At 38.0% G+C, this 12,683-nt stretch overlaps 1 protein-coding gene across 1 annotated transcript; it reads right to left on the bottom strand.

The window, feature by feature from the left end:
• Nucleotides 1-7,364: 7,364 nt before the first annotated feature.
• Nucleotides 7,365-10,439, bottom strand: LOC131634507 (uncharacterized). Its single transcript, XM_058905176.1, has 5 exons — nt 10,272-10,439; nt 9,735-9,877; nt 9,517-9,643; nt 9,136-9,426; nt 7,365-7,406 (listed from the first exon to the last, which is right to left on the bottom strand). Exons 1-5 carry the CDS (start codon nt 10,437-10,439, stop codon nt 7,365-7,367), a joined length of 771 nt encoding a protein of 256 aa, XP_058761159.1.
• Between the last annotated feature and the right edge of the window lie 2,244 nt (nt 10,440-12,683).

Here is a 12,683-nt window from a genome sequence, read left to right as displayed (position 1 = left end):
CTTTGATTGTTTGGCTTTTGAGAGATTCTTATAATCTTGACTGGATTGCCCCAGATTGGTTGGGCAAAGCATGCCATGCCCCTTGTATACGTAGGATACATTGCTTCTCGGCGTAATCTTGTCTGTCGGGATAACTTTCAGTCATTAGTTGTACCCTGTGCAAGTTCTTTCTGATGCTAACATTTGAAATTATGTAGCAGAATATGTTTAATAATGAATTCATGAGATGCAATGCATACGTTTGTCTTGAATTTTTGAAAAACCTTTAAAACATGAGATGCAAAAACACGACACTTGTAAAAAAATGATATTGGCAATAATGTTTGTAAGAATGAAATACCGACTCCTCGTTTTTGGTAAACCTTAAGGAGTCAGGATACCTTTTTTTTTTGGTGACAGTATGCTTTCGAACTAACCATGCTTCAATTAGGACTTTCAAGGGTTGTAACGTGGCTTGGTTCACGGTTTAAGAAACAAAGGATAAAGGCTCAAAGTTTATTTATCCCCACCCCTCTTCGTGATGATCTTCAGTCCTAAACTCAGTAAATTCGGCTTATGCATTCAGGTTCCAAGAGACTTTTGGGTTTGCACCTTTGATAATGATGATGATTCGCAAGCAAAGAGAATTTTTGAGATGGCAGTCACTTCTTCCTTTCGGTAGTCACAACATTGTGTCGTTCAGGAATTTATTGACTTCTCTTTTTTCATCTTTTGATATCCCTAACTTTTGCCTGAACTGTCTATTTTAAGCTTACAGTCAGCGGGATGCCTCGATTTTTGCCTAAGTCATCTTTTTGTTTTTTGACTTAGCAGGCTTTTCTTTGTACCTATATTTATTCATTTTTTTTTTGAAAGATATTGACTGCCTTGCTTAATGATTGATGAACCATCATTGGCTTTTTATTGACATCTCTAACACTTCTTTGATGTGTGCGGATGAACGCTTGTGATTGAAGCCTTTGTTGACAGGTGTACTGGATGATTCTCTTAAAATAGCACGCACAGCCAAATGAACTGAGAACTACCCTGCCCCAGGTTATAATCAAAGGTTTTGAATTTTCAAGAAATAAAACTCCTACGCCTTAGGCTCAAAGGGGTTGACGAGGGATTAGCATCCTTATATCTCCACTGTTTAGGAATTAAAACAATGCCTGTACATCGTCAGCATAGTCTGTTCCAAAGCATATTGTATGAGGTTGCGGTATCACTTTCGTCATCCTTCCTCAAAAGGTATACAACTTTAGCAGGAGTTGAGTATCACAAAAACATATGCAGAATAATGACATAATTTTAAAATGAGTGGTAACGAAATAATTTATTCAAGACAAATATATGCAATGCACTGATGATGATTATTAAAACAAATAATGTCTATCATAATTTGAATGTTTAAACAAACAGAATAGAAATTGCAAATGAAAGTAAATCTAATGATCTAAAGTTCATCCGCTATGACATTAATCATTCTTGTCGTGATTGTGCCTGGGAGCAGGGATCACTATAGGAGTCTGGGGATGAGGGAATTCAATTTCACCAGCATCGATCATGTCTTGAATCTTGTTCTTCAATGGCCAACAATCATTTGTATCATGTCCAGGGCTATTGGAGTGGTATGCGCACCTCGCATTGGGCTTATAGCTGGGAGCGGAAGTGTTGGGCTTTACAGGAGGACCCCTCACAGTGATCAAGTTTGCTTTCAACAAATGTTGTAATGCCTGAGCCAGTGACATGTTGATCTTCGTGAACTGACGCTTAGGTGCTCCTGACTTGCATCTTTGTTGTGGAACTGGTGTAGAGATCAGAATTGTCTCTACAGATTGGTTATGTTCATCGTGATCTTTCTGGTCGTACACAGTGTGAGGTTTCTCCGGAGAGTGGCAGTCAATGGTCTTGTCATCGATTAAGTCTTGGATCTTATTCTTCAGTGTCCAACAGTTATTAGTGTCATGTCCAGGACTATCAGAGTGATACGCACACCTTGCATTAGGATTATAACGAGAAGAGGAAGTACTAGGATTCCTCGGAGGGTCCTTCAAAGTGATTAGCCCTTTCTTCAGCAATTGTTGCAACGCTTCGGCCAGAGTCATATTGATCTTTGCGAATTGGCGCTTGGGTGTATCTGACTTGTGTCCTTGTTGCGGAACTGGTGTAAAGGTCAGAATTGTCCCCACAGATTGGTTGGGTTCATTGTGACCTTTCCGATTGTTCCCAGCATTAGCCATATGAGGTTCCTCAGGTGAAATGACGTCAATGATCTTGCAATCAATGAGGTCTTGGATCATGTGCTTCAATGGTCCACAATCCTCTGTGTCATGGCCAGGGCTATTCGAATGATAAGCACATCTTGCATGGTACTTATACCCAGGAGCAGGATTTGTAGGGATTGAATATGAAGGTAATAAGGTTATCAAGTTCTGGTTGAGCAGTTGTTGCAGAACTTGAGACATCGGCATGTGCAACGGAGTGAATGATCGCTTAGGTTTGGATTTCCATTTATCTTGCACACCTTGCTCCCTTTGTTGGTCCTTCTCCTTCTCGGACAGAAGTGCCTTTAATTCTTCTTGCCCCTTGGCTAAGTGAAAGATTATTTTCTGGAACTGGTTATTCTGAGCCTGAAGATTTTTGATAGATTGTTCGAGATCCATCTTTCTTACTGAAATAAACAGCGGAAAGATGAGGTATTTGTTTTTATGAAACCTGTGATGCGATGTTTATGAATGATATGATTATGCATATGCAATGTTTTCAAGGACCTTAAAATTTAAATTTACTTTAAACAAGAAAGAAAGAACAAGCTTTCTTAATAATAATAATAATAATTAAATTGTACTTTAGTTTATGGTTCTTTGCCATTTTGGCATACAAAAATAAATATGTAAACAACTAGGAATAATAATAACAATAAACTAGAATTTCTTCAAGCTTCCCATGGACGCTTCCTCTTTGATCTGATGAAGTTGTTGACGTTCTGTTCTGCTTGAAGTAGCCTTGTGAGTTCTAACACTTGTTTCTCTTTGGCGCGGAATTGAGCCTCAAAAGTATCCCTTTCTTCTTTCAATTGGACCCATGACTTTTGTAGTTCTTCTAGATCAGTGGGCATGTCTGGATGGAGAACAACTAAAGGAACCTTTTCTTCACATTCAGGTTCAACAATCACAGGTCTAACATAAGGATATGGCATGACAAAGCGTTGAGCGCGAGTGCGTACCCATCTAAGATAAGGTTCCGAGGGAAGGGAGTTCTTTTGCCCCCAACTTTTGCTATCCACCCTGTACACCTTGCTCCAAGCGCGTATGAACTCTTGGCGTTGATTACGAACATCTTCTTCATAGTTGAAAACAACCCCTTCAATGAGCAAGTGATGAGGACCATCCCTTCGAGCATAACCAAATTGTCGTAAAGCTAATGAAGGATTGTAGGTGATTCCTCCTCTAATGCCAAGGAGAGGCACATTAGGGAATTTCCCACAATGATCGATGATAGTGACGTACTCTTGAGACATAACATGCCAACGGATATCTGAGTGAGAAAGTGACATGATTCTTCGAGACCATTGCATCTTTTGATCGTTTCTGACTACTGAGCGTGGAAGGTGCGAAATAAACCACCTAGCCAGCAAGGGTGTGCAACACATAAGAGTCCCTCGCTTCTTCATGACACGAGAGTGAAGGGAATGTAGAATATCTCCAAGTAGCGTAGGCACGGGGTTGTGAGTCAGAAAAATCTTGATTGCGTGCACATCAATGAATTGATCAGGATTAGGAAACAAAACCAAACTATATATTAATAAAGCCAAAACATCTTCAAAAGCATGGTAGCTCATGGCCTTCAGAAATTGTCGAGCTTTTCCAAATAAGAATTTGGCTGAGAGACCTTCTACTCCATTCTTGGTGTCCCAGTTGGAGGCGATGTCTGATCTCTTTAGGTGAAGTGCAGCAGCAATAGTCTCGAGTTTCGGAGTGCTTTCCAATCCAGTAAAGGGCAGATGCTTAGATATAGGTACACCAAGTAAGTTTGAGAACTCCTCCAAAGTAGGTACCAACTGATAATCCGGAAAAGTGAAGCAATGATGTTCGGGATCAAAGAATTGGCATAAGACTCTCATCATATCTTCTTCAAATTGAGAGGTGACCAGTCGAAGAAGATAACCATGTCTTTCAGCAAACTTAGAGTCTCCAGGGACTTCTAAGGCGAGCTCCTTAAGCTCAGAAGGTATCCCTACAAAGTTGAGTCGTACATAATCTCTGGTAGAAAAAGCCATGTCCTACAAAACAGTGTAAATATAAATTTCTTGGTCCTTGAAATTTGTTAGTTGTTATGATATGTCATGATGTTATGATGTTATGATGTTATGATGCCAAGTAGATAACAAACACAAACAAGTCACACAATTGCCTTAAGGGTAGGCTTGCATGAAGTTCATAGGTATATACCCTTCTTCCTTTCGTTTAGTTGGTTCAACCTGTCCTAAAAAGTAACCAGGTTCTATGGTGCTCATATCCCTGATCTTTCTCGTGGGCATTGTCTCAACATAGCACTCAATCGGCCAGCCAAAAGCATCCCTTGAGTCCAATCTCAATGAGTGTAGCATCGAGTATTCAACCGGCTTCAGTCAGGAATCCGAAGCCAGCCATCTCGCTACTTCTTATAAGCCAAAGTCAAGTTCGACTAAGGTTCTAAGGGCGAATTAGTGCTCATGACACCACGCGGTAGCCAAATGTCTCCTCGATCAGATTCAAGGGCCATCAGGACAAACCAAAGCGTCGCACTAACGGTGGCCACCAGTTCAACCGTAACGATACATGTCGTACAGCCTTCCTGGTCTCATGCCACATACTTAAGGTACACTAGATCCGGGTGTAGGACCTTTCACACAGCAGAATACCCAAAACAGCCCTGCAAAAGTAAAGCAAGCAAAACAAACAATAGAAAACATTTAAGTGAATCCTAAACTTTTAAGGTAACCCCTCTTAATCGAAAAATCCCCAGCAGAGTCGCCAGTTCTGTAACACGGTGAACTGACTTTTTATAATCGAAAAAATGTTGCGGTTAAGCATGAGTCGCCACCGACTTTTATTTTATCCAAACAGATTCGGAAAGGCAAAAAGAAACAGAAAAAAACCTTTTAAAAGAAATCTGAGTTCGGGGGGTAATTTATGCAAAGGGAAGGTGTAAGGCACCCTTTGCATCCATGGTTTTCCATGGGCTCTTAATTGCTTTGCTTGCTCGTTTGTTTAGAAAATGTAGATGAAAGAGATAGGGACTTTAGCTTGTGAATAAGCGTTGCCCTTTTGAAAAATTATGAGAAAGAATATAATAAAAAGGTTTGAGCATTGCAAGGCAATTAGGGGCAATTACCTTAAACTCAGATGATAGGTCTCTTTTTTGCCTTTCAGAATGAAAGGGTCTATCCTTGCCATAAAGAGGGCAGGAAGCCTTTCGTTTGGAGGTTGAAGGGTCATCGAAGCATCCTTTGCCATAAGACTATCCCATGCCATAGAAGGGCAGGTAGTCTAAGGCAAGGATCAGAATAAGCCATTTTCGTAGGCAGCCAGAAGATACCTCAGCCTTTTCGTAGGCAACATCCGAGGGTCTAGGTCATTTGTGTATCGAAGGCAGCATCATTGGGGTCGTGACCTTTTTATCGAGGCAACATGGCTGAGGTATCCTCGAATTCGAGGGACGTGGCTTATTCTGCAAAACACAAAGGCAACAGGCAACAAGGCAACAGGCAACAAGGCAACAGAGAGGGTTACCCAAAAGCGTGCGTGTGTGCACCAATCACGTGATTATGTTCAGTTATGTTATCTTATAAAATTACGTGATGCTAATTCAATTAATAAGTTGCACTCCCTATAATTACTAACCACACAATAATATAACAATAATAATGGGGAAGGGAAACTGTAACCAGCGGAGGAGAGGGGAATTGAAACCAGCGGGATATAAAAATAAAAGGGCAAAAGGTTTAACACAAGTAATAATTTGTAAATAGGGTTTAGGGTTACCAATACTCGTAGCTTTGGCAGTTGACAAACCCTGAAAATTGGAAAAGAAAGAATAAACAGAAAAAATGGGTGAGTGCATTATCAAATTCGAGGGCAAACCTCATTAACTACAAAAGAAAATAGGATAATAAATTAAAAAATAGAATAGGGAGAAGGTACTTAGCTTGGCATTTGCCTGACGGGGTTGAGGGCAAGGGTTTGCCAGAAGCATTGACTTTGACCATGAGCAAAGAAGTAATTAAGGCGTGAGTGTATAGGCAGTTCATTGATATTAAGGAAACAAAATAAAATGAAAAAACGATTATTTGAATTAGATACGAGATAATACTTAGCTTTTGAATTTGATATGGTTGCTAAGGCGCCTTTAAGGTTGCTCTTAATTTCGTATTTTGACGTGGCGCGTAGTCGGAAGGCACTTGAAAAGTAATCCTGAAAGGCACAGAAGAAGAAGATTTTTTAGTGTAGGGTTAATTCTCGTAAACCCTGATTAGGGTTCAAATTGAGTATAATGATAAACGAATTTAATTAATTATTGGTCTCGCGACCTAATTAATTAAATCGGGACAAGAAAATCAAATAAAGTGTAAGAAATAATTTTTACGAATTTTTTGGAGTTAAAATGACATAAATATGAATTTTTGAAACAATATGCATAATTAAATATGAATTAAAATAAATATATGAATATATAATATATAGTATCTAATTAAAAATAAATTAATATAAATAAATATAAACATTAATTAATATAAATATAAATATATTATGTAAAAAAAGTCTTATTATAAAAGAAATAAATATGTATATATATAAATAAAATAAAATAAGTTTGTGTAATTAAAAGTAAAAAAAATAAAGAAAAACTTAGCTATGATCGCATGTGGTGCTACGTAGAGGTCCATGGTGGACTAGCGTCTCAGTACGCGTTGGATTCAGTCATGAATCAATCTAACGGCCTCGAAGTGACGGTGCATGATGATATGCCTGGGCTGGAGTATACATGATCCTGCTATTTGGATTTTCTTAAAAAAAGATGTGTAGAGACCAAGGGTCGAACCCCCGTCCCTAAGGTAACTGTCTCTCTTACCAATCCGGCTACGCTGTCATGGTGTTTATCATATGATTTAAATGAAACTTATATAAAAAACGAATAATAAAACAGAAAATTGGCGCGCGATTTGAATGGGCGAATGGCACCACGCCGCGTCTTCATCTTCCCCAGAGGACCTGCAAATCGTCCCTTAGTTTTGCTACGAATTAACTACGAAAAGTCCGTAGCTATTATACCTGCAAACTACACAATCCTTATACGAGCATAAAAATAAAAGAACTCAGCCATGGTTAAGCTCGTATGGATCATACGATCTCAATGGTAACTCTAATTTGTTCTGATTCAGCCTGCATAAAGAAAACCTAATTCGAAACCCTAAAACTCAATAATGGCAACACACGATATAGGCACGAAAACATCCAATTAATTACCCAGAAATAATCCAAACATCATCACAAGCAAGAATATGAATTAAAATAATGTTTATGCATCATGATTTGGAGGGATCGAAAGAAAATTAGAAGGTGCAAACCGAGGCTTGTTGTTGGTGATTCTGGACGCGGATGACTTTGGAATCGATTCAAATAGCTTCAGAGAATACCCAGGAATGCGTTTGGATCTTCAAAACTTCTTGATTTTATGTCAACCTTCAAGAACGCAATTCCAATTTTCTTGACTTTTGAGTGCTCGGATTAGGATCTTTTTGGCTGCAGAATCGTGAACCTTTAGGTCTGAATTGCTTCGATATATATATGTGATGGATTTAGGTTAACAAAAATTGATCAAATCTTTTTAAATCTTGATTTGCAAGTTTAGGAAAATTTGATTGAAAAATAAATTATGAAACTTTCTAAATAGGCCAATATTGATTCAATCTTGTCCAATTTTATTCATGCACGAAATTAGATTGGTTTTGGAATATATTTGATGATTAATGATGATTGGAACATAGGTATAAATCATATCTTTTGTATTTTTTTATTTTTCATAATTAACTCATGATTTTAAATGATTAAAATCACAAAATAATTAATAAAAAATAATATAAAATATGAAAGTATGATTTGGGGGGCGTGCATGGGCTTGTAATGGAGATTGAGTGAGGAAATCATAGGCCCATTTGGAAAATTTTGGATTTTGAACCTTTCCTTTTCACATTTTTTTCTCAAAAATAGTCCAACTTTGACAAGGTGTATTTCTCTCAATTCTTGAGGTATGGAAGTGTTCTTGGAATTTTTGGAAACCTTAGAGAGTCCTCTAACCAATGTCTTTGGTCCTATATCAAAATCATTTTCCATTCTCATTTTATGACCTTTTGAAAAAAATGTCTTTTGTTGACTTTTGAAAAGGACCTATAATGTATGAAGCCATATCTCTTAAACCATTGACCTATGGGCTCTGGTTCTTGGACCATTGGATAGAGGAATGAATTCTCTTCAAAATGAGCTTTGGTGGGAATTTTTCTGATGAAGTATGAATATTTGGTGAATTTTCAAAGTTTGGTTGACTTTTTCAGTTCATGCCTAAAATAGTAACTCTTAACTTTTGACTTTTCTGATCTTTTCTTGTATCATCATGATCAACCCTTGATCAAATGATGATTTTAGGGTTATGAGGATGTTGTTGACCAAGTATCTTGAACTTTGACTGTATAATGACTGTTTTGCCCTTGGGAGTCGACTGTTGACCTAATCAGGATTTGAGGGACTAAATTTGCTCTGTTTGACTTGAAACTTTATATGGAGATACTTTGGGATGTTAGTGACCCTATGGAACCACCTTGAGCCATTGATTCAATGATTTTCCTCTGAATTATTCAATCCCTAGTTTAGAACTTCTGTGTGGGAGACTGTGTTTTGGAGCTTTGTCTTTTGATTTGGTTTTGTGTATGAAAAATAGCATGGGCAAATTTTGGGGTATGACAGCTCCTGTTTTCTTTTTCCGAGTCCTCGCAACCAGCTCGGTCATAAGTGGAGGTCTATTTAATTCCTTAGTCTAAATAATAAAATAAACTATAATTAATAATATCAATTATTAATTGAAATTATAACTTTGAGAAGTGGTAATAATTATTACCATGCGACGAACATGCTCAGCAGTGCTTATACTTCCAACAGCATTAAGGCAACCACCCTTTTCAGATGCTCTCATCTTCTTTTCATTTTCAGATTTGGCCGCAAACTCATCACTCTCCCAATATTTAAGAAGTTCCCGAAATATTTCTTCTCCTATCCAACTAGGACGGATGCCATGAAGTTCCCAACGCTTTCTAACACGTCGTAGCATGTCAGAAAGTCGTCTTGCAGTTCTGCCATAATAATTTTTTTTAATCTGTCTCTCTTTCATTGGTTCCCACACACATTTTTCCTGCATTATAAGTAGATAAAATAAAAGTTAGATAATTGTAGTGAAAAAGTTATTTAAATAACAATAACTTAAACAATAAATTAAGTATACCTGAAATTTCGCAAACCAATGATCTCTATCATCGCCCTTAACATCTTTAAAAGTCTTTATAAGCTTTTTATAATTCTGCTGAATTATATAACTTATAACTTTGGCAGCAGTCCGACTCGGCGTGAATCTAAACAACATTAATTGAATTAACATTAATTATAAAGTTATAAAAAATGGAAATGTATACTTAAATAAAAATTGATAAATAAGAAACTTACGAGCTTCCTTCGGGCCTAATAAAAAATCTCCCATCAATGATATGAATCTGACTCGGATCATCATCCCCTCGAAGATCACTCCCATCCAACTGATCATCCGCAGTCTCATCCTCCGCAGTCTCATCCTCCGCCTGATCATCATCCTGTGGGGGCACATATGGGGGATGTGGGGTGGGACCAGTTTGTGTGGGAGGTGGAAAACTAGATTCTCCAGTCTGCTGGAAAGATGAAGGACCAGTCTGTGTGGGAGGTGGAAAACTAGATCCTCCGGTCTGCCGGAAGGATGGGGGCACATCAATGTGATGTTTCTCGATGCTTGAAATAGTGACTGCAAAAATGTGATGTTTCTCGATGCAAGTAATGTGCACATATCGATCCTTCAACTCTAGCCTTATTTTTCACTGATCGTTTTGAATCACCCATGAACCTTTCAAACAGATACATCCACCTATATTGAACAGGTCCTCCAAGATAAGCTTCATAGGCGAGATGCAGAGGTAAATGTTCCATGGAGTCAAAAAAACCAGGCAGAAATACTTGTTCCAACTTGCATAGAATGACTGAAATATTTCGATCCAACTTAATGACGTCATCTACTTTTAAAGCTGAAGCACAAATATCTCTGAAAAATTGACTAATTTCAGTCAGTGGATTAAGCACATGTTTAGGTTGAGAACCAAATGCAATTGGTAGCAATTGTTCCATAAAAACATGGCAATCATGACTTTTCATACCATGCAACTTCCCAGTGTTGGCGTCAGCACACCTTGCTAAATTTGAAGAATAGCCGTCGGGCATTCTCAATTCTTTTAACCATCGACAAACCGCTTTACCTTCTTGGGAGGTCAGACTGAAACAAGCCTTCGGTTTCAATAATTTCCCATTTGGTTGAGGCTTCAACTCCAACTCTTTTCGATTGCACCATTTTTCCATGTCATGTCTAGCCTTCTCATTATCTTTCGTCTTGTCTTTAACATCCATCACAGTGTTAAATACATTATCAAAAAAATTCTTCTCAATATGCATAACATCTAGATTATGGCGCAACGAATTATCTTTCCAATATGGAAGATCCCAAAATATACTTCTCTTTGTCCAATTGTGATTGACCCCATATCCTTCAATTCTACATGCCTTTCCAGTATCTGTAATTTTTGGTAGCCCACAAACTTTGTCCCATACAGCACCTGGTGACAATCGGGGGGGAGGCATATCTGTTACCTGTTTGTCTTTTATGAAATTTGTCTTGTTCTTTCTATACGGATGATTTTTTGGTAGAAATCTGCGGTGACAGTCAAACCACGAGCTTTTCCCCCCTTTATCCAACGTAAACGCCTTCGTCTCTTTCATACAATGCGGGCAACCCATTATGCCATGTGTACCCCAACCAGACAACATGCCATATGCTGGAAAGTCGTTGATGGTCCACATCAAGGTAGCTCGCATAGTAAAATTTTGTTTACGTGATATATCATAAGTCCATTCTCCACCAATCCACAACCTCTTCAAATCATCAATTAAAGGTTGTAAATACACATCAATTCCGGCTTTTGGACTCGAAGGTCCTGGAATGACGCACTTCAAAAACATATATGGTTTTGTCATGCACATCTCGGGAGGAAGGTTGTAAGGGGTTACAATAACTGGCCAACAAGAATACGCACTTCCCGACGCTTGAACATAAGGAGCAAAACCATCTGAGCATAATCCAAGCCTGACATTTCTAGGTTCTGCGGCAAAATCAGGATGTATTCGATCAAAGTGTTTCCATGCCTCGCCATCAGATGGATGCCGCATAGTGTCTGGACTTGTTTTGTTTGTATGATGCCATGTCATCTGACTTGCACTGTGCATTGAAGCAAACATTCTTTTTAACCTTGGAATTATCGGAAGATAAAACATGGACTTTTCTGCTACACGGTCTTGGACTCATACAAAATTTGCATTCCTCCAACAATCCATCCTGAGTACCAAACTCATTGTCATAAAACAACATACAACCATTAATGCAACAATCAATCTTTCTTACTCTTAAGCCCAACTTCGACACCAACTTCTTTGCTTCATAAAATGTTGTAGGTAAGTTGTCTTTCATTGCAGTTGAGTCCAACATCATTTTTACAAAGAATTCTAAACACTGATCAGGAACATTCCAATTTGACTTGGCGGCCAATAATCTCACACACATTGATAACTTGGAGTCAGACGAACCGTCAAACAACGGCGTATTCATCTCATTCAACAATTGATAAAATCTCTGCGCTTCTTCGTTCGGCATCTCTTCCCCATCAAAATCTTCAGGTTGATCATGGGTCACATTCACACCAAAAGCATCCTCAACCATATCATCGATCTGATTAAAGTTTTCCTCGTATTCAGTAGGCGGTCTTTCCTCATATTCCATTGACGGACGACTACTTGAAGCATGCGTACTGCTAGTCTCTGGTACATTACTCGGCAAGTTTTCACCATTAAACGTCCAGACCCAATAATTTTCCATGAAACCCCTTCTATACAAATGCCTGACCACTTCATCTGGGTCACTAATTATAGGTCTACATTCACATTTAAGACAGGGACACCTAACTCCTCCTTCGCTTCGACAACATTCTTGAGCAAACGCCCACGTGATAAACCCGTTAACTCCTTCTATAAAATTGGGTTTAAGTGCACGTCTTCCTGGTTCCACTCTATCGTACATCCAACTACGATAATACAAATAATATTCCATACTGCACATATATCCAATCATTCTCTTTTTAGTAACAATAATTAAACATTTACTTATATCAACTATAAGTAAATAATTAAACACTTACTTATATCAACTATAAGTAAATAATTAAACATTTAATTATATCAACTATAAACAAAATATTATTATATTATTTTTCAAAACAAAATAATATACTTCACACTATAATAAACATTTTTAAAACAAAATAATAT

Source organism: Vicia villosa, unplaced genomic scaffold, assembly GCF_029867415.1.
Source record: "Vicia villosa cultivar HV-30 ecotype Madison, WI unplaced genomic scaffold, Vvil1.0 ctg.001310F_1_1, whole genome shotgun sequence".
NCBI lineage: Eukaryota > Viridiplantae > Streptophyta > Magnoliopsida > Fabales > Fabaceae > Vicia > Vicia villosa.
Note: the sequence above shows the minus strand (reverse complement) of the source record. Positions and strands in the feature narration are given on the sequence as shown.